The following is a 23,524-nucleotide window of genomic DNA, read 5'->3' on the forward strand; positions in this document are numbered from 1 at the left end:
ATATATTATACTCAGTTGGTGACTAATTAACTATAAATATAATGGCAGTGTGTATGTGTAAGATGTAGGAGCAGTGTGCTGAGACAAAGTGAATAGTCCATAGAAACTCAGCATACGGATTGGGAACTGGTAAAAATCTGTTTAATATGCAACACAGATAAAAGTCAAGAAATGTTTCACTTAAAAGTAATAACGCTTTTATCCTCTTACATTAGCATGAACCGAATCTCAGCGTAAATCTTCACTAGGTCCCTGTACTGTCATGGTTTGAGTCTGAGAAGTTGGGGACATGGCGCACTCTTGTGGCTAATGGGTGGCATTGTTATGGCACAAAACAGATGGGCTAGTTGGAACAAAAGTTTAAATGTAGTTGAATTGAATGCTTCAATAGATTAACCATGACTTAAAAACCGGTAGGATGCTTTGGGGGAAAAGCAACATTTAGAGTAAACAGTAAAGCTCCATAATTTGTGATTTGCCACTTTACATTATGGCAGGTTAACCCAATATGTCACCTTAAGTCATCACATATTATTTCGCTGGGTATTATATACTCAGAGGGATCATAATGAAGTGACACTGAAACCAACACCTGTGTTGCGTGTGGCCATGACATCATCACTCACTCACTCACTCACTCACTCACTCATTCATTCAATTACTGTGCTGTGCCTAACACCCTGTGGGTACAAGCAGGTTTTTAAACAGCTGGTGGGTGGAAATGAAGCTCCACCCACACTGCAACTTGCAGCGTCGACCAGAAAACTGGAAACGCTTGCCCCCATGGCAAGTGGAAGCTGTGCGCAAGCTTCATTTTTCATCATCATCATTATCATTTATCATTTAACTCACGACCTTGATCACATGGTTTGGAGCACAGATTCATAAAAGTATACAATATATTACATGATATACATTGACATATCAGAAGGCTTTCCCTATTTGTACAGTGGAACTTTTCAGAAAAGCACCCAATTTATAGATTACTTTTTGTTTTTCAGATTTTAGTAATGCAATTAATTTAAACATAGAAGGGTGGGTAAAAAAATTAATTGGCAGGTATTTTTGCCTGGAATTCATAATGCTAGTATTCTTACATTCATCCACCAGCTGTCTAAAAACCAGGAAGAGACTCCTGCCACGAGCGGCTTTTGGCATCTTCGTGGCGCTACAGTGTGTGTGCACTGTGTCTCTCCTCTCTCATCAGACAGGCACACCTGCAGCTGGTTCCCCAATTATCACCTGTGGTAGCCCTACTGCTATAAAAGCCAGGCAGTTCAGCCCAGACACAGACCCACCAACATCCTCAAAACCCCACTGTGATGATTTTAGCCTTTTTTCTCTTCAGTTATTTAGTTTGTTATTTTAGTTTGTCCTCAGATGGCTGGTACTTTTTCGTTTAGCTTTTAGTTCAGATCCTGGTTTTGTTTTGTCAGTCAGATTAAGAGATGACAGCTACATCTATCAATGCTCTGACTGAAAAGTGTAAATTTCATTGAATTATCAAAACAATTTAATATGCAAAAAGTTGCAAACAATTCAGTGACATTTTTTACATTAGCCAGTGCAACTACTGAGGCAAAGCTTTGTGAAGAAAAATACTACCCTAGTGTTCATCCTCAGTTTAGTTTGATACCTTCCCTCAAACCCAAAGACTGTGATTGTCTTCAAAAGCAGGTTTAGAAAGCTGGCAGTGGTGTGATCATGAGCCATGGTGGTTTCACTATTTTGTACACCTTAAACCAGTTGAACCCCAGCATCCACATCAGCCAGAAATAGCAGATCTACAAGCCCACCTTCTCATTGATGTACTCTCAAGCGGGGCGTTGGTTTCTTATTTCTTATTATGTCAGTTTAATGTCAGCAGTGATGTGCACAGATAGACACTAGGGGGTGCTAGAGCACCTGCCCTTTTCCCTCTGGACAGCAATGTGCCCTTTTGAAAAAATAAATAATTATTATTATATACGAGTAAGACGCACGAATGCGGGAAGCGAACGCAGATCGTAAATTGCAATAACAATTAGAATAAATTACGAATTATTGTCACTCAGCTCCACTCAGCTCCACTCATCACAAATTTTGTGATGACAGCTATGGCCATTTCTTTGTGCAAAAATAATGCTTTAAATGGATTCAGAATCATAAAAAAAAACCTAGTTTGACCCGTCAAATGCAGCTATTAAAAGCATATAAACCCCTATAAAAATCTAAATGAAGCCAGTGCAGAATTAGAGCCTGTGTGATCACACCTCACTGACTATACCAGTGGTTCACAACCATAGTGTAAAATGAAAATTAGTGTAAAATGAAGACAAAGGGAGCCGTAAGGGTCCATTTAGTTTCATTTTACAATTATTTTTTCAAGAATTCAATTAAATTACATCTGTGTTAGGCCTATTTAATTCACAAGAAGTCTACACAATTAGAGCATGTAGAATAATTGTTATTTTGTTGTTATCTCTCCTATGGTATCACATCAATACAGCATGGAATTGTGGACAAAATCTTATCCAACGACAACAAAATATTCGTAGTTTTGCGTCTGAGAGGCTAAATCTCATCAAATGGTGGTCCGTGGATCAAATAAAAAATATAAAAATAATTGATATGAAAAAAGTTGGAAACCACTGGTTATACGAAGTAGGAACATACTGTAAGTAAGACTGTACACACACACACACACACACACACACACACAAAGTAAACCCACAGACACCTCAACGTGTTCATTTTAACCTGTGTGTAATTCTTTTTTTTTTTTTTAATGACCGACATACAGGAAGTCAATCATTTGGAGGTTGTTTGGACTACAGAGATGGAGGTTGATGTGAAAAAACTTAACTACATTTTTGGACAGGGAGGGTCACCTGGAGCATGGCACGACGTGGCACGTACAGCAATGAATTATTTCAGTTTGAAAAACAAGAGTTTAGCTCACACACATGATCTGACTGTTCTCCATTGACACACATGATCTGACTGTTCTCCATTGACACACATGATCTGACTGTTCTCCATTGACACACATGATCTGACTGTTCTCCATTGACACACATGATCTGACTGTTCTCCATTGACACACATGATCTGACTGTTCTCCATTGACACACATGATCTGACTGTTCTCCATTGACACACATGATCTGACTGTTGTTCTCCATTGACACACATGATCTGACTGTTCTCCATTGACACACATGATCTGACTGTTCTCCATTGACACACATGATCTGACTGTTCTCCATTGACACACATGATCTGACTGTTCTCCATTGACACACATGATCTGACTGTTCTCCATTGACACACATGATCTGACTGTTCTCCATTGACACACACATACATGGTGTATACGGTTGCATGTGACACGAATGAGGCCTGCTCTCAACAGTGTGAACACATGTATAAGAGTGTGTGTGTGTGTGTGTGTGTGTGTGTGTGTGTGTGTGTGTGTGTGTGTGTGTGTGTGTGTGTGCGTGCAAGCGTGTGTTACGTCAAATGTATATGTGCATGCATACATATAATTATGTTTCCGTGTGTGCATGCTGATTGCCTGTATTCATGTTTTTGTGTGTGCGATAGTGTGCCAAGATCTTAGTCTGGAGAGAGAGAGTGTGTGTGTGTGTGTGTGTGTGTGTGTGTGTGTGTGTGTGTGTGTGTATGTGTGTGTGTGCGCACGTAACACACAATCTACAGACACGTGTTTCTCACACAGGCTAGAGTTCTCACTTCTTTGTTTTCGCAATGAAATCATTCTAGTTCTTCAAACATGTTGACAGACGAGAACAACCCCCAGTATAACCAAAACAATCTACTTGAATTATGTGCAAGAGCATACATTTAGTTCTAAAGCCTAATTTATACTCCTTCCTTACTACGACGGTGTCATTTGCCACCAAGAACTGATATTCAACTTGTCAGCAAGCAGTACCATCGTGCGACGGAGTAGAAATTAAGCTTAAGGCAATATGACAGTTCCACCGGACTAGTGACAATATGACAGTTCCACCGGACTAGTGCTGTTTGTGCCATCTGCACGGCAAGTCTGCAGCTGGACACCTTCGCCTCTGATGTTCCCCATCCTCAGAAAGCTGTCAGTCACACAGTCTGTCAGTCACACAGTCTGTCAGTCACACAGTCCCGTAACCTTATTTATTTCTTCTTCTTTTTTTAGCACCAAGAAAATCTCTCCTCTTAGGGATATTGGGTTGTGAAAAGGAAAAAAAATCCCTTCCAATATCCATTAAAATGTCAAACATTTGGAACACGTCCAGCCGCTTGTCATGGTATATTATAGCACGACGGACCGTGTCCTTGTCCTGCGATGTGGATTTGGTGGATCTGTGGAGTGCAGAGCAAGGATCCCATGATGGAACGGACACACCCCGACCGTAGATGCAAGGCTTCACATCAACATGATCACAGGTTGCTGTTTGGAGTGTTCCATTTAATTTAATGTTTTTTGTTTGTTTCCCTCTCTTTGTGTTAATTCTTCACTCCTCCATGTATTGATGGTTGTCTGCGTAAAGCTTTAAGCAAAAGGGAGGGGGCAGGGAAGGGCTCAGCCTTACATTGCTCATGTTTTACTTTATACACACATACAGTAACCGCTCACATCACATTGTTCTTCCTTAGAATAAGGATAATAATAATAACATTAATAATAATTATAATATAACCAATTGCAGCCATTTGTGAGCTGGACAGTCCAGAACCATACCTCGGGCCTCAAAGGCAATACAAATGTCACTCACTATGTCATAAGCAGCTGTCTGGTCACAGTACAGGGTTCGAGGTCGAGCCTGACAACTCATTACATTGGCATAAGTCTCTATTCACTGCTCCCGGGTCAGTCTGAGAAGCAGTGCATTGTTTCACCTTTCAAAGCATCCACAGGCTGTGTATGTATATATGTGTATGATGTTTGCGTGCGTGCGTGCGTGCATGCGTGCGTGCGTGCGTACGTACGTGCGTGCGTGTGTGCATGTGTGCGTGTGTGTGTTTGTTTTCAGTAGGCTTCATCTCTGCATGTCGTTCCTCTTGTAATGCTGTCTCCTCATTCTGGTCCCTTATTGGCTAAGCTCTTGTTTAGAGTTCGTTTTACACACGGCCGCTTGTCGCAATGTTTGACGCCGGGCCGCAGCAGGTCACTTGTTCTCAGCAAAAGGTAATTGATTGAGGTTTGTAATCCAAAGCATCCACACATTCCTTTCCCTGTCTCCTGTTAAAGAGTGGAACAGCCACTCACTGGCACCAATGAAAAAGACCATTGTTCGCAGAGCAACGGATCCTCTCTGTTACGTCCGTGAGTCCCCTGGCTGGCTGACGTCCACAGTGTCCAGTCACGTCCTGATCAGACGTCCGTTTGTCCGTCTCTGGAGAAGGGAGCAGTTTAAGACCTTTCCATGTACTTATCGCCACGGCGGCGGCGGGCCAGGTCAAGGTGATGGTCGTGCCACGCTGCATGGAAGTCCAAGGAGTCACCGGGGGAGGGGGAGGTTGGGGGGGGGGGGGGGGGAGGGGGGGCTCGAGTGCATGAGGTCACTTCCTGGCGTGGAGGCTCTCCTGGAACTTGGTGCTGGTGTACCGGATGTGGAAACCCTTCTTGCTGATGGTGTCGTCGCTGTGGAAACGGATGAGCACGGCGTCACCCGGGGAGTAGATCTCCTCCCGCGGCTGGAAGACGATTGGGGTGGAGGGAAATGGGAACAGAGGGGGGGAAATTATTAGACATCTTGCAGCTCTGCTAACACCAAGTTGAAAACTCTAAAACTCTATCGTCCCTGAAAGAGGTATTCCTGGTATCAAGTAAAGCCTAATTTACACTTCGGCGGTACGGCGTTTTTTGCGAAATTAGCCGATTTACAAGCTCACAAAGCGCCATGGACTTGCTTTGTGAACTTTAATGAAGTGTAACTTTAATGAAACAAACACAGAGAGAAAGGGGGAACAGCTTCACTTTTGCATTTGTTCATTTAGAGGTACACATCTAAGATATGCTCACACACTGATTATCTGCTCGGTACAAGAGTATAATTATATTTATTGAAGGCAACGTTTTGAAGAAGGTCCGTATATAGGAAACTTCAATAAATATATACTCTTGTACCGAGCAGATAATCAGTGTGCGGGTGTATCTTTCTTTTTTGTCTTTGATGTGCACTTGCCGACGCACCTGTTCCTACGCCTTAACTCTGGGGGTGCGAAAGCTTTTAGAGGTAGACGGTGTGCGGGTGTTTGTGCACGTTATGTGAAAGCTGTCTGGGTCTGATCCTACAGGACAGCAGTGTGTGTATCCATGGAGTATTGGCTCAGGTTCAATATTTATGTATCTTCTTTTAAATCCTTTTTTAATTTTAATTTCAGTTTTATTTTATTTTATAATTTTCTTCTTCAGTGCTATATAAATACATGTATTATGATTAGTACTTTTATAGGTGAGTGTTTTAACAACCTCAATATTGCTAAGTACAGGTATTAAATTTAAAGAGAATTCCAGACTACCTGTTTTCTTACCGTAATCTGATGTTATTATATCATAGAACGAGTGGTACAGGTGAAGATTTTCATAACTCCTACTACAGCGAGTTATGCAACATTATGAGTAAAACAAAAAACTTTATTTTCGAGCGATCAAAATAACCTATTTACCACAAAACCCCACCGTGCACACTCAGAGCTACGGTGGGCTCGGGATGGATGAAGTTCAGATATTTTTCACCTGTATCCCGCATACTAGGATATAATACCATCAAATTAAGGTAAAAATCCAGCTAATCCGGAATTCTCCTTTAAAATGAACACTTTTTTGGGCCTACATTTTGTTTTGAATTATTATTAATTCAAAATTCAAAAGATTTTCAAAAAACATTCCCCCCAAAAAGTAGGCCTACACATTTTCATGACTTAAACTAATTAAAAATAATAATAATAATCAGCCACTGCTGTAGATAGTCTCTTATATCTATCTATCTAAATCTTGAGGTATACACATGACACGTGGCCGGTGCATGGCCTCGGTTGCAGCCTCACCCCGGAGCCGCAGAATCGGCCCAGGCGATGTGCGTTGGGCTCGTAGCCGTCGTACAGTTCGATGTAGTCGTAGCCACAGTCGGCCTCCTCCTCCACCTCGAAGGTGGTGAAGATGAGCTCGATGCCGTAGCCCTGCTCGGCCGTCACCAGCCACTCGCAGTCCGTGTGGCCCGGGTAGTTGTTGTCCCCAAACTGGGAGTGAGAGTACAGGTTCTTCTGGCGCGCCTCCGCCTTCAGCCGACCTCCGCACTCTGCCGAGAGAGGAGGCGAGAGGGGAGGAGACAAGAGGGGGGGAACAGAAGGGTTGAGAGCCTCTCTGCCGTCTCGACGTTCTCGAACCGTTTTCTCGGGCTGATGATGTCTCCTCGGTATTGGATCTGATCCTCCTGCACCTCAGCGACTTTGACCAGAGAACTATAGATTTGCACCGTGCACCATTTCATGTTGGTTGCCTCTACGGTAGCCGAACGGCCGAATGTGAAATTTGTTCTGCGGGTGCACCTTCGATTATGCTTTTTTTGGTTGCTATTATGCTATTTTGAAAGCGGATGCATTGCCAATTATTAGGCCTACTTTTATTTTGAAGGAAGATGCACCACCATTTTTGTGTTTTTGTTGTTTTGAAGGCAGATACACCCAGCTCCTCTGGTTATCCAGTGTCATCAAATTTTGATTGTACTGACCCTGACCACAATGTAAATGTCCACCATTAGAGGGTGCTAGTGCTCTGAACAAAGTAGAGACTAACATGCACCTTAAAACTGAGAATACCTTGCCTTGCCTTTACTTATGTTACTTTACTTTAGCACAGCTCTTCAAAAGCAAGTTTAAATCTTAATTCAATCATTCATTCACTCACTGTTCCTACTCCTACTATCAATCCATCCTTTCTGTCATCCATACCGGTGGAGTGTGTGGCCTGAAATCCTTTCCTCTGCACGGATGCGTCGGAGATGAAGCGAAGGTACATCTTGTTGCCCGTGGAGACCAGCGGCTCGGGAATCTTACTGCCGCACAGACGACTCAAGATGGCCGCCGTGTCACTGTCCCCGTCGAAGGCCTCCAAGTGGTCGTACGCACACTCCTGGTGCTGTTCAATCTCAAATTCATTAAAGGTCTGGAGGATTGGGGGAGAGAGGCACAAAGGTAGAGATGTCTTAGTAAAACACTGTTGGGATTTGTACAGCAGCTTTGGTTCATTATTACAGGGCTGCCAAGTAACTTTTCAGAAAACCTTGGAGTGAGATTTCATTGTACGACCGTGGTGTTACCGTGGTTCAATGACTACAACCTCTGCATTTTCACCAAGGTGAAATTGATGGAGTGAGTGATTGAGTGAGTGAGTGAGGGATGGAGGGCCTATAGAGCACCGAAGTCTGACGTCACTTTTAGTAGAGGGCGCCAATACACAGGTTCATGTATTTTTATTTGCATTAATCCCCATAGGGCGATTTTAGGTCGCTTCATTATAAGAACTGTGTTTGAAAAATAAACCGACCACCCCGGCCTTTCTGTCAGGGGAGTGGCTGTGCGTCGTTAATGATGTCCATTCATATTTGATATAGCCAGTTTCTGGAGAAAATGGAATTATGTGGCCGCAAAAGCCTTGAAAATATACATATGAAGGCAATGTAAAATTAAACGTAATTAACATACAGTTTCTGTTGTGCGACGGGCAGATGCAGCAACCCCGCCTACTCGGAAATGTAGACTCTGGGTTGTTTGACTCGTTTATAACGCTTATTTTGTTACTCTTTGGGTATATTTGTACATTTCCACCTTCGATGGTTCATATCCATATGAGTGAAAAGGCCGGGGTGATCGGTTTATTTTTCAAACACAGTTCTTATATGAGGCGATCTAAAATCCCCCTGTGGAGATTTCAATGCAAATAAAAAGTACATGAACCTGGGGACTGACGCCCTCTACTGACAGTGACGTCAGGACTTCGGCGCTCTATAACATTCAGGTATAGGCCGGTCTAATACGTGAGGGGGCTTTTCCTACCCAATATACCACACAATTGGCAACACCTCCTTCTGTGCCTCTAGTCATGTGTCACATAATCATTGCAGGACAGCACTGCCCGGCTTTGCTCCGTGGTGAGAAATATTGCTCTGTGTTGTGAGAAGGATTTTCCATGTAGTACCATGGTAATTTGAATACATTTAAATGAGCCTATACAGACCGAGCTTTGAAGCCCGGAGCCATACTGTGATAACAACAGAACTTAACACTTTGGCTGTGTATTCCCCCATCCCCGTCTGGGAGAGCAACAGTCCTCATCCTGTCCTCATCCTGCGCCCCCCCCCCCCTTTTTCACCTCACACCTCCCACCATCTGTAAACAAGACCCATTCTGCTCCACCTTATGGGTGGGATCTATCTACTGTATATAAAGTGTACCTCTGTGATTGAATTGTCATGCTTGCTGGGAGAGACCGGCCTGTGAGCCAGGAAGGAGCATCCGTGTATGCTGGAGTGCACGTTAATAAAGAAAGATCTACAAAGGGAACTTGGTCTCACGCGTTTAGTGTCAGAAATCCTGCCATATCAGTTGGCATTGCCTTGGGGGGGTATTCATTTACAATTCTGGGCCTATCCGGTTGCAATTCGAACGGGGATGAGTCGGCTCTATAGCGAACTTGAGCCACGAGAGACAACACCGAGCACGCTAAAGCTCGCAAGTTGCCATGTCGAACGTTGCCACTCCATCGTGGTCTAAAACTATACTTTATCGGCCAAAAAAACCAGGGGGGGTCAGTTGATCTGAACCCCCTGTCAAAGAGCCAGCGCTCGCCGAGCAGTCTGCCGTCACCCAGGCGGATGCGTGCAGGCTTCTGGCCCTCAGGGCGTCTTTGGTATTAACTACTTATGAACTTAGTTTGAGAAAGTTGACAATGTCTCATAATTGTGTAACATGATATTCAATATTGGGGCTATATTCATATAAATGACCGACCAACCGACCGACCCACTGACTCACTGACTATCTGACTGACTGACTGATTGACTGACGATCTGACTGACTGACTGACTGACTGACTGACTGACTGACTGACTGACTGACGATCTGACTGACTGACTGACTGACTGACTGACTGACTAACTGACTGACTGACTGACTGACTGACTGACTGACTGACGATCTGACTGACTGACTGACTGACTGACTGACTGACTATCTGACTGACTGACTGACGATCTGACTGACTGACTGACTGACTGACTGACTGACTGACTGACTGGCTGCGGGCCAGTTGAGGAGGCAGCTACAGGAGACAGCCTTGTTCCATCGTGGAAATCAGATGACTTCCAGATGTCTGTCTCGCATGGATGTCTGCATTACTGCCTTACCCAGAGACACCAGAGTGTGTGTGTGTGTGTGTGTGTGTGTGTGTGTGTGTGTGTGTGTGTGTGTTAAATGCATCTCTCTCACTTAGTGTGTGTATATAATTTACTCACACTGGCGTGCGTGCGTGAGAGAGAGAGAGAGAGAGTGAGAGAGAGAGTATCTGAATCTGTTTACGACTCCAAGGAGAAAAAAGTGAGAGGGAGTTTGGGAGAGAGATGGTAGTGATAATAGAATGACCTTCACATTCCAGTTATTAAATATGTCCCACGGTGAATCCCCCCCCCCCACTACCACCACCACCCACACACACGCACACACACACGCACACGCACACGCACACACACACACACACACACACACACACACACACACACACACACACACACACACACACACACACACACACACACACACACACACGCCATCACATATAGATGGCGAGACAGAGAAATGTACAATGTATTGTAATGTACGATATGAACTGTGTTTTGCAAAGTGCAAAAGAGAGGCATACTGTTACACCCAACATCTAACAACACGCACGTATGCACGCAGGCACGCACAGTCACACACACATCACAACTCGTGCAATGACAAAAACACAGAGAAGTTGTTTTACAAGTCTATGATGTCATGTCTGTTCTCTAACATAAGAGTTCATCACAAACACACGCGTGCACGCCACGCGCACGCATGCACGACAGCACACACGCACGACAGCACACACGCACGACAGCACACACGCATGCACACCCCCACCCCCCCCCCCCCCCCCCACACACACACACACACACAAACATACAATGCGGAATGGTTGCCATGTGGCTGGAGAGCGTGAGTGAGGCGAGAGCGTGTTTTCCTCCTGAACTCAATTCTCACTGTGGTTTTTACTCATGTTCATTTTGTACAAAGACCTCCCTCACTGAACAAAGACACAAATGTTTTGAATTGGAAGTTTTTGCATAATTTTATAATCCCAAATTTAAAGGACAACTTTAGTTTTTTTTCAACCAAGGTTCATGTTTTAGAGAAAGTAAAATATATATTTTTTTTATTATTATTTTTTTCCTTTTTGCTTTCTTTAATTTTTGCGATTTTCGTGCAAGTGTCTATATGTACTTTTTTGTACAAATGTTTATGATGATTCATTTTTTTTATTATTTACTATAGTCCTATACTAGACCACAGGAAATTACATCTGGCCACAAAAGATCACGGGATGTATTGAATGTGAAGACGGAGGTACAGGGGGCTCATACTGTGTCATAGGCTCAATCGTCAGTTTGTCTCCTCCTTTACATTCAAATCCCGTGATCTTTTGTGGCCAGATGTAATTTCCTGGGGTCTAATAGGACTATTTTACTATGTAACATATTTAGCCACTTGCTCGAATGCCCCCACCACCTGTCAAAAGATCATGAAAATCGCTAAAACTAAAGAAAGCATTAAAAATCTTTTACTTTCTCTAATAACGACCTAAAACATGAACCTTGAAATAATAAAAAATCTGAATTCCTCATTTGCGAGGTGGGAAAAAACCCACCAGAATCTGGTGCAGAATGGATGTTTCAAACGGGGCGGCTTCACCAACGCTGCCTTCAGGACCGTTCTGCTGACCATGACTAACAATTAACTAACGAGAGAGGAAGTTGAGCCAACGTTTTCTGCTGATGACGTCAACAAGATCAAAACATACTGTAACGTCCATAACAAAGACGTGTTTGAGAGAGCCATGACTGAATAATGAATGGACGCAAGCATGCAAGTAAAGCACACGTGCAGAGACATACCCATGCTCGCACACACACACACACGCACGCACGCACACACACACACACACACACACACACACACACACACACACACACACACACACACACACACACACACATACACACACACTACAGATGGTCACAGCCGAAGGCCTCTTTCTAACGCATGAGCACACGCTTCCAGTTAACCCTAATGTGCAAACATGCACACTCTCCCCTTGACACATTTGGGGCTTTTTAAGTGAAGAGGAAAGATAGATTACAGAACAAGAATGCTTGTGTACGTGTGTGTGTGTGTGTGTGTGTGTGTGTGTGTGTGTGTGTGTGTGTGTGTGTGTGTGTGTGTGTGTGTGTGTGTGTGTGTGTGTGTGCGTGCGTGCGTGCGTGCGTGCGTGCGTGCGTGCGTGCGTGCGTGCGTGCGTGCGTGCGTGCGTGCGTGCGTGCGTGCGTGCGTGCGTGCGTGCGTGCGTGCGTGCGTGCGTGCGTGTTTGTTGAATGTGTCTGAATGCGGAATGACCTGGAGGCATAACATACAATCTGATCCTAGCAAAAAACAATAAGTTGCAAAGACAGTAAACAACAGTAAGACAAAAGAGACTGAGAGGAGCCTATAAGTGCCTTTGTCTCAAGTGCTCCTTGACTGTAGCTATTACAATAAAACAGTCTCCCTCCTCCAGATTTCTCCAGCCAGCACATGGATTCAACCCAGCATCCTTACAGTCACAAGTCAGCCTCTCTAAACGTGGACTAAAACGTAAAATACAAAGTGTTTAAAGTAGTTTAAATGTGGCCTGAAAGAGATCTATACTTTTCTGGGCATAGATGGGCGGGTCAATCTATCGCTGGAAATGAACATAGGGCTCCATCTTGCGCCACCCTTATCCCTTATCCCTAAACTTATTTGCCATCTTTTTGAAAATAATTTTAAAATAGTTCAACTAGCCGATCTACATCTACACGTTCCCTATTGGTTCAAGCTTGAAGGAAGAGTTGTGTGTGTGTGTGTGTGTGTGTGTGTGTGTGTGTGTGTGTGTGTGTGAGAGAGAGAGAGAGAGAGAGAGAGATTAGACACAGGTGCAGGGCATGATCTAATCAAGGACAGATAGAAAAAGAGAGAGAGAGAGAGAGAGAGAGAGAGAGAGAGAGAGACAGACACATTTACAGGGGTTTTCTCCCAAGCTGCAGTCTCCGAGGCTAGTTTAAATTAAAGGCCAATACATGCTCCTTCCAGTTGGGACAGGCTTGAACAGGTCCATTTGGTTCTATTTGCGTGTACAAATTGTGAGGTGTGTGATGGTGGTATACTTACGATCTTGACTCTGTGTCCCGGTGTGGCTGTGATGTCCCAGGTACACTCTTTACGGCTGGGGTACTTGTCTGGCCAGTTGGGGCTGCTTACGGTCCCAGTCGGACTGTGGATCTTATGCTCGCACTCAGCTACACACACACACACACACATACACACACGTGCACGCACAAACACATGAACGCAAACATATATACACATGCAAGCACAAGAACGCACGCACACACACACACACACACACACACACACACACACACACACACACACACACACACACACACACACACACACACACACACACACACACACACACACACACACACACACACACATACGCACATACATTCATACACATACATACACATATTTTAAACCCCACCCATTTTAACCAAATACATACATACATGAACACACAAGATAACACACGGGTCGCACGCACACACACATACACACGCACGCACGCACACACACACACACACACACACACACACACACACACACACACACACACACCACACACAACACACACACACACACACACACACACACACACACACACACACACACACACACACACACACACACACACACACACACACACAAAGAGAAAAGACAGGAAGTTAGAGTCGCGCCTGCAGAGGAAAAGGTAAGAGGAAATGGAAAGGCAACAGGAAGGAGAGGAATGAAGGAAAGAAGTGATAGAGATAAAGAGAGAGAGATATAGACAGACAGATAGAGAGAGAGAGAGAGAGAGAGAGAGAGAGAAAAGAAACAGCCTCCTTACAATGATTTTTGTGACACATTTACAACAGAAGTGTTGTAGCTGACTGTAGGTGCGCGCACACGCGCGCACACACACACACACACACACACACACACACACACACACACACACACACACCCTCTCTCTCTCTCTCTCTCTAACCAGTTCATTACAATGTTATTTGTTATTATATTTTTGATATTGTGTTAAGACCTCCAAATTACTTTTTGTATAGTAATTATTTTGCAGTTAATAACAGATTAAGTTAGGCTTTGAAATTAAGTGTGTGTGTGTGTGTGTGTGTGTGTGTGTGTGTGTGTGTGTGTGTGTGTGTGCGCGTGTGTGTGTGTGTGTGTGTGTGTGTGTGTGTGTGTGTGTGTGTGTGTGTGTGTGTGTGTGTGTGTGTGTGTGTGCGCGTGTGTGTGTGTGTGTGTGTGTGTGTGTGTGTGTGTGTGTGATATATAGTATTCTTGGTCCGTGTATTTTTCAGCCATTTGAATTTGATGAATGAATTCAATTCGGAAAACGGTCCGTTTTCTAAATACTATTTAGAAATGGTTAAATTAAACACAGGTGCCAGGGGGGCCCCGGGTGTGAGGGGGGCCCCGGGGGTGCCAGGAGGACCGAGGGGGGCCCCTGGGGTGCCAGGAGGACCCAGGGGGGCCCCGGGGGTCCCTGCCGCCGCCCGGAGCTACTAAGCAGAGGGGGACGAGGGGAGTGCGGTCGTTGCTCTCCCATTCTTCTGCCGTTTCTTTTCCCGGCGTGGGATGGAGCGTTGGAACCGGATGGGTCCCTGGGGTAAAAAAAACACCCATGACATGGACCATCGAGTGTCAAGGAGAGAGGCCTCTCTTTCGAGTGGCGCCGCAACGCAGCCTCTCGTCGCCTGGAAGTGTATACACCCAGGGCCATTTCTAAGTTTTATAATACCCATTTCTAAATAGTATTTAGAAAACGAACCGTTCTTGCCCACTCTGAAGCAATGTACATATTTACTGCACATTTATATGGACAACAAAACAAACCCACAGAGGAACTGTGTGTCTTAGGATAAAGTTGTGGTGTGTGCATGCGTGAGTGTGTACGCATGTGCATGAGTGCATGCGTGTGGTGGGAGGCATGCGCGGGACACAAATACATTCCCAAGTGTGTGTTTTTATTCACAGTTTGACAGACCGATCCATAGTCACAATACTGAGAAAGTTTGAACATTTCACATTGTTGGTCTTTTGAAAACATGTAAACGTATGAAAAAACAATCACAAAAGGGACAGACACATAATCAACAAACTCCTCTGTGAGGTAAATGTATCTTACAGACAATATGGCCAGTACAAAGAGCAGAGTTCACACAATTCCTATTGTCATCTGAGCCCATGTACACACAATCACATACTCTTAAGGGCCATTCACACTGAGCACTATAACTATAAAAAATATAGTTCTATAAAGTCACGTGAAGTTCACAAGACTGTAAAAGAAATACAATGGTGAACGATAGCCTATAGTTATCATTATAGTGTGTGAATGGTGCTTTAACGTGTACTCCCTCAACTCACTGAGATTGCTGTAGATTTCACAGCAATCTTCACAGAGTGTCAACTTGACTGTCTATAGAAAACAGAAGCAAACATGTTTTCGCATGCATGTTATTATGTGTTTTATAGTAGTTTTACAATGGTACATTCAACAGTGGACATCTTTACCAAACTCCTCAACAAAGTAATGTCTCTTCTCTCTCTCTCTCTCTCTCTCTCTCTCTCTCTCTCTCTCTCTCTCTCTCTCTCTCTCTCTCTCTGATGTAGCGCCACGATTTCTGCCCCTGCTTTTGAGTGCTCTCTCACTGATATATGACCATAACATCAAAACAGTGTGCCTCAGCGCATGTCATGCTCTCCAAATACACAACCCATATGGCTGATTCTCTCACACGCATGTACACACATCCATGCCCACACACACCCATGCAGAGAGAGAGAGGCAGGCTGGATGATGGGAATAGAGAGCGTGTTGGACCGTGGGAGGTTAGTGGGTCAGCCTGCGCTGATAGACACATTACACACAGGAAGACAGGGCTACACGCACCGCTTTCAAGCCAGCAGATGTTTGAAATTGGAGTCACTTTATGGGCAACGGAGGGGGACTGTGTAGTGTGTGTGTGTGTATGTGTGTGTGTGTGTGTGTGTGTGTGTGTTTGTGTAAATTACATGTGTTTCAAAAGTTCAACTTCAAAGTGTGGTGCATAATATCTCAATCTGACAGTTGCGTAAGTGCGTGTGATGTTTGTGATGTGTGTGTATGTGTGTGTGCGTGCGTGCGTGCACGTGTGTGCATGTGCAAGTGCGTGTGCGTGTGCATGTGCATGTGTATGTGTGTGTGTGTGTGTGTGTGTGTGTGTGTGTGTGTGTGTGTGTGTGTGTGTGTGTGTGTGTGTGTGTATGTGTATGTGTATGTGTATGTGTATGTGTATGTGTATGTGTATGTGTATGTGCGCGGGCATGCATGCATGCATGCACTCCTGTCCTGTTCATGCCAGTTGTCTGTGTGCCAGCAATGTGTGTTCATTCTCAGTAACGGCTTGCCTGCATATTAGTGAAATGTGCCAAAGCTTTCTAACGTGTGGCTCTATACAACTTCCTATAGCGTGTCAACTGGAAACAATCTTTCATTATTAAGAAATCTCATCATGTTTTTAATTCAGAGGAAGTGATTATTTTTATAGTCTTTCACAGACTTATTCCTCTCTCCCTCTCTGTCTACATATGTCTTTATCCCTCTCTCTCCCTCTGTCTACCTATGTGTCTCTCTCTCTCTCTCTCTCTCTCTCTCTCTCTCTCTCTCTCTCTCTCCCCCTCTGTCTACCTCTGTCTACCTGTCTCTCTCCCCCTATCTCTCCCTCTGTCTACCTATGTCTCTCTCTCTCTCCCCCCTCTGTCTACCTATGTCTCTCTCTCTCTCTATCTCTCTCTCTCTCTCTCTCTCTCTCTCTCTCTCTCTCTCTCTCTCTCTCTCTCTCTTCAACTGTCCCTATATAGAGAGCGTGAGTCTGCTGTCCTGCGGTCCCTGGTTCACAGAGTACAGACCATATTGTGAGTGGTGGGCAGCGTCTTCGTGCACGGGTCCGTGCCTGTGCGTGTGCATCAGCCCGTGGCTGTGTGCGCCCGGCGCGTGCCTGTGCCGGTGCACGTGCGACACATGCAAGTGATGGGACCCACCTTCCTTGCAGTCGTGCTTGTTCTCGTGCAGCACGAAGCCGTGCCGACACTGGCACACGTACGAGCCCACGGTGTTGATACACTCATGCTGGCAGCCCCCGTTGTCCTTACTGCATTCATCCTTATCTGAGAGAGAGAGAGACAGAGAGAGACAGAGGGGGAAAGAGAGAGAGGGAGGGGTATAGTCCAAATGTCAGGCTGTGATGTTCAAAAAAGTTCCAAAAGTGAAGGTAGAAAGTGGTCACTCTTCACCCTCCTCTGGATGGAGGGGTCCATTTTACACCCCAGAGAGTTAAATGAGAACTCTTATCTATCACACTAACATCTTTACCATATACACGTTACGCCCCATTACCCTTCACAAAGCAGGATTAGAGTGACAGAGTAAACGAGGGCAAATGGTATGACTGTTCCCATACTTCAGGGAGAATGGCAGACTGAAAAAAACGGGTTAGTTGAGGCAGCGGCGAAAACCGGAAAAGCTGTCTGTCTGTCAGTCAGTCAGTCAGTCAGTCAGTCAGTCAGTCAGTCAGTCAGTCAGTCCGTCACGCCTGTGACACGCTCCATGACAGTCTGTCATGCCTCGTGACACACTCCATATATGTCCGTCTCCATATATGAAGATCACAACACTGACTTCATCAAACCCTGGATAGCCATACATGGAGAAGACTGGATCATCACCTAGATCTGCATATATGGAGCCGGCCAGCAACTCTACATCTAACCTCAAGCTGACCTGTTCTGACATTCCATATCCATATTCCAGTCCTTCCTCTTCGGGTCAGCCCCAAAGTTATTAGTGCATCAGTAGTCCTGATGAATACAAAAAAAATGTAATCACATTTTAATTGAATCGAAAGATTCAAGTGTTAATCACAATCATAAGTGTGAAAATGAATCGATTCGTCACATAAATTATTCATCACATTATGATTATGACAACCCTACTTAGCGGATTAGTAACAGGCTAAGTTAATGGATAAGAGTTGAGTTAAAAGGCATTTGGAGGAGACTGTGACAGCTGTTGGCTGTTTTGATTATGTTTGATTAATGATTATTTAATATATATAGAGCTGATGCTATCATATCTCTATATATTTATTAGTATGCTTGTTTAGCAGGTACTAGGTTATAGGAGGAGCGCCTATTATATGGTACTGGTTGTTGCTTCTGTCCCCTGCAGGTGCTGAGCATTGTTGTCCCTAATGTGTTGCCGTCCTGAGGAGGGCCTGGCTTGGAGCCTGATCAGCCCTCGGATTGGTCCTGTGGCAGCTCAGGCCTTGCTTCCTGGACTATAAAGCTCACTCTCTGTCTGGACTTCGGGGTGGGAACACTGCTGCGTATGGTGTGGGAGCACTCCAGCGTGTGGCCTTCCCTCCAGCCGACTGCTTTTGTGTTTCGTGTCAGGTTTAGTTGTAGTTCCATTTGTCTGTGTGTTAGGTTGTGTCGTTTGTTCATCCATCATGTAAGTCATTCTATCATTCTGGGCTCACAGAGCCATTCTGTTTATCATTCTGTCATGCACTAAGCCACTTTGTTCTTTATTCTGCTTGGAGTATTAAACCAAATACTCTTTTATGAGCCGTGTTGTTCTTTCATACATGTTACGGGCAGTAAACCCCTAGACTTGAACCGTTTCGTAACATAATTGGTTGCTCGTCCGGTCTCTTGATTATTTTTTTTTCAAGAGTGAACCCAAAGTTAATAATTGGTGGCATGTCTGGTCTTTTGGTTGGTACTATGTTAAGTGCATATTGTTAAGTGGCTGTTTGTCAGTTTTCCAAAAGAAAGTTGAGCTTGTACTGTGTTCATTTGGTCTCTCTTTCTTGTTTGGTTGTTGCTAAAACTGAGCCCATACTCCTATATGGTGTCTCTTTTTTAGTAATATTCGTTTGGTGAACCTGTATTTGTTAAAAGAAAGTAACCTGGTGTTTTTTCTTTTTCTCTGTCCTGTTTGTGATCGGCTGGAGTTGCTGTGGTAGGTATGTGGCTCGTATTTTGTGCACCTTTAAGTTTGGTTAGTTTAGGTGAATTGGAAAAACTAAAAACTGTTAGACTACCAAATCTCTTAATTAGAATCTCTGTAGTGGGGCTGCTAAGAGTTAAGAGTGGTGGCAGAGCTGTTGGTTCTAGCCTACGTGGCAAATGTGGCGTTCTATGGAAAGCGGGCCAGTACAGATCTGGTTCTGGAGGGTCGGGTCCCCGGAGCCGTGCTGGCCTACCGAGAGTGACTGGGGGGGGCCCAGTCACCACCCTGGGGGCTTGGGAGCATCCATCGTCTCCGGGAGGTGGAACTCAAGGTGACTCTGCTATGACAGCGGGAGAAACTTGGGTGACACCACCTGTCTGACGGGGTGCCTCCTATCGGCATAACCACCGCTCCCCCAGTCTGAAGATGCAGCCACGGGAGAGAAATGCCGGTCTGGAGCGCGGTGCTCCTGCTCTAAGCCCACCACTCAAGTGCCTCGGTCCCATATGCTGCAGAGAAGGTGAGAGTGAAATTCTGTTTTTCAGCGTTTATGTTGAATGTGTTGCTGCCACGGGAAGATTGGCTTAACCTGTGAGGAGCTTGTTATACTAAATGGTGCAGGAAATCGAGTCATATAGCTGCTTTTGCCCTCCGTTCAGTTGTGCTGGTATCGCACTAATTTTGATATGATGCAGTGGTGCTGTGATGGCACCGTTCGTATTTCTGTAATCCATAACCTTATACAGATGAGGGTGGACAAGAAATGTAGTGAAATGTTTTGTTTGGCCGTGTTGTGGTGTGTGCAAACTCCGGAGGCTGGCACCCATGGCAGCAGTCAAACCTCGTATCGTTTCTTTTGTTTCGTTCAAGTTGTCCTATGTTGGACTTGGGTACATTTAGTGGTTGTGCATTCAACCGTAGAGGTTATTTAAACAAAGTGGGTTTTTATACCTCGTTCTGGGGTCATGTCGTTGGTGGTAAATTACCTAAACCATTGTGGTCTGTTAGTGTGTAATTCAAACTGATTCTGAAAGTGTGACAGGTTATTTTATAACCTTACGTACCAAATGTTGAATGTAGTTTGGGTATTCGTTTTGTTAGTTGGCAAGGCATTTACCACACAACAAAATGTGGTTTTTATATATGGTGTTTTAAACTGTTCAGGTACTACTCGTTTCTTGTCACTGCTATTTTGCTATGGACAGGCCGCGTTTTTGCGTCTATTTTTGCCATGATGTTGTAGAAGCTTCAGAGGCTTCTTTAAATTTTATTTGTAGCATTTTTCTATGCGCGTCCGCGACGCTGTTTTTTTTTAGAAATAGTCGGATTTTTGCGAGCAGAAACCAATTTCGTTTTTGCATACCGGTGGTTACACTTTTTCGTGGATTCCTAAATTGTGAAGGGGTTTGGTGAGCCATTACCCTGACGTACTAAAGTGGAATTCAGGCATGTGTTTTATTGCCACGGTTTTTTCGATAGCACTTGACACTTTACACTTTTTGGAGTAAAGGCTTGTGTTTTGTGTCTGCTAGTGCTTGAACAGGTTGAACTTTTGTTCAGTATGTATTGTCGAGAAAGCGTCGAGGCGTACAAGTTAAGTGATTGTGGATCCAATCAAATTTAGTGATCATGTAATCGAGCAGATTCATCCTTGGATATCTTTTTTTTTTTCGCACTAAAAAGGTTGAGATTGTGAAGGGTGGTGCTCTGAATGTACTGTGATTGATCTGTCATGTGGTTTTGCTTGAACCATATTGGTCTGTGTAGTGATTTAACTAGTTCTAACGTGAGACGGGTTATTTGGCATAACCCTACATACCGATCTGAACCAGTTTGATTTTGGGCATATGAAAGTTAATTCTAAAATGAGAAGGGTTACGTGGTAACCTGACGTACCAAAGTGAATTTGTTTATGTGTTCTGTCTTTGTTTTTTTTCTGTAATGGGTCAAGGTTTTGTTACACTGAAGGTCTGGTCTAGAGAAGACTTTCACAGGGTGTAGTTTCTCTCTTAGGGTGGAGGGTGTGACAGCTGTTGGCTGTTTTGATTATGTTTGATTAATGATTATTTAATATATATAGAGCTGATGCTATCATAACTCTATATATTTATTAGTATGCTTGTTTAGCAGGTACTAGGTTATAGGAGGAGCGCCTATTATATGGTACTGGTTGTTGCTTCTGTCCCCTGCAGGTGCTGAGCATTGTTGTCCCTAATGTGTTGCCGTCCTGAGGAGGGCCTGGCTTGGAGCCTGATCAGCCCTCGGATTGGTCCTGTGGCAGCTCAGGCCTTGCTTCCTGGACTATAAAGCTCACTCTCTGTCTGGACTTCGGGGTGGGAACACTGCTGCGTATGGTGTGGGAGCACTCCAGCGTGTGGCCTTCCCTCCAGCCGACTGCTTTTGTGTTTCGTGTCAGGTTTAGTTGTAGTTCCATTTGTCTGTGTGTTAGGTTGTGTCGTTTGTTCATCCATCATGTAAGTCATTCTATCATTCTGGGCTCACAGAGCCATTCTGTTTATCATTCTGTCCGCCATTTTGTCATGCACTAAGCCACTTTGTTCTTTATTCTGCTTGGAGTATTAAACCAAATACTCTTTTATGAGCCGTGTTGTTCTTTCATACATGTTACGGGCAGTAAACCCCTAGACTTGAACCGTTTCGTAACATAATCTGCACAACTACAGAGGTAGCTATTCACCCATGTTTGTGTGTGCATGTGTTAAACACACACAACACATATAGACACACTATATTATGCTCTGTGTGTGTGTGTGTGTGTGTGTGTGTCTGTGTGTGTGTGTGTGTTTGTGTGTGCGTTTATATGACACAGTAGCTTATGGTTTCGGCTACTTTATGGTCAGAGTCACACGCACACACACAAATGCACGCACATTCTCTTCATTGTTTCTCTACCTACACACTCATTATTTACAGTCTGTATAGTTAAATGGAGTTGGAACAACTAAACTTCGGGAGGTTTGGCCAAGCATGAGACAACCCACCTGCCTGCCATCTCCTCCCTTGCCAACCAAAACTCCACCCTTGCCAACCATGCCAACCACTCACCCACCTACAACTAACCTGGCCACTTCTGCGCCGCCCATCACCGTGGGTACTTAAACTCAAGTGCAAAAAATGCCACTGTGCCAGTTTCTTGTAAACACGCACACCCTACGTTACAACCGAGAGATTAATCGCGCATTTTTCTCTAGCTACCAGCCTAGCACAAACAGCAAAAAAAAACACACTCAGCATGTCAGACCAAGGAACGCCAGACCTCAACAGGTTGCTCCACATCCACGCCGAGGAGGACGAGGACCTCTTCCTCGGCATGCCGACCCACCAGGACGCTAACGAGGTGCCCGACACGCCACCGGACCAGCAAGGCTCCAGGTCAGCAGCCGTCCAAGCACCTCCTCGTCTCGCCGCGTCCCTCAACAGGACACCCCGGGAGTTCCGCGAGGATTCACTCACCTCTCCAGCATTACAGCAGAACCGTGCCGTCACCTCCTCGCGCGGCTCCAATTCCGCACCAACCTTAATATCCGACTGGACTGTCGTCGGTCTCCAACGCGCGCTCACCACGAGAGGCATCCCGTTTAGCAGGACCGCCAGGAAACCCATTCTATTCAACCTCCTCACGACCACCCGCAGCGCACAACACTCCGACAGCACCACAACAACAACACCAGCCTCGCCAGCCATCGCGGGTCCGTCGCACCGACGTGACGTCAAGCGTCGTCCTCCAGGAGCAGCCCAGCAGACGCCCGTTCAGCCTGAAGGTGGCGTCGTAACGCAGCAGGCCGCTCTGCCACGACGCAGCAAGAGGAAGGCTGCCACAGTGACCTTCCAGAGGCAGCCTTTTTCCCCAGATGTCCACCCTCTTCCCCCCCACCCCCCCTCTGAAAGAGCTCCAGCCACCTCAGCTCTCCCTACCCCCCACACTGCTAGCGTTTTCCAGCCTCCACACATCTCCCCATCACATTATCCACCCGGGTCTTTTCCCCATGCCCAACCTGTCCCCCCCCCCCTTTTCCAGCAGGCCGCAGCACCCCACCTCTACCCCCCCCACCCCACCTCCCTCCCCTCCCCGTACTATTTCCAAGC

At 45.1% G+C, this 23,524-nt stretch overlaps 1 protein-coding gene across 1 annotated transcript in view; it reads right to left on the reverse strand.

The window, feature by feature from the left end:
* Positions 1–5,544: 5,544 nt before the first annotated feature.
* tll1 (tolloid-like 1) overlaps positions 5,545–23,524 on the reverse strand; it is a gene marked incomplete at its 3' end in the record, with an annotated part of 67,919 nt that continues 49,939 nt past the window's right edge. Inside the window, exons 17-21 of the mRNA XM_080759878.1 lie at positions 17,446–17,571; positions 13,471–13,598; positions 7,939–8,152; positions 7,036–7,286; positions 5,545–5,679 (exon numbers count right to left, since the gene is read on the reverse strand). Coding sequence (XP_080616004.1) covers positions 5,545–5,679; positions 7,036–7,286; positions 7,939–8,152; positions 13,471–13,598; positions 17,446–17,571 — 854 coding nt within the window. The remainder of the gene's footprint in view (positions 5,680–7,035; positions 7,287–7,938; positions 8,153–13,470; positions 13,599–17,445; positions 17,572–23,524) is intronic.

This window comes from Protomyctophum bolini (genome assembly GCF_963924005.1).
Source record: "Protomyctophum bolini genome assembly, chromosome: 3".
Lineage (NCBI taxonomy): Eukaryota > Metazoa > Chordata > Actinopteri > Myctophiformes > Myctophidae > Protomyctophum > Protomyctophum bolini.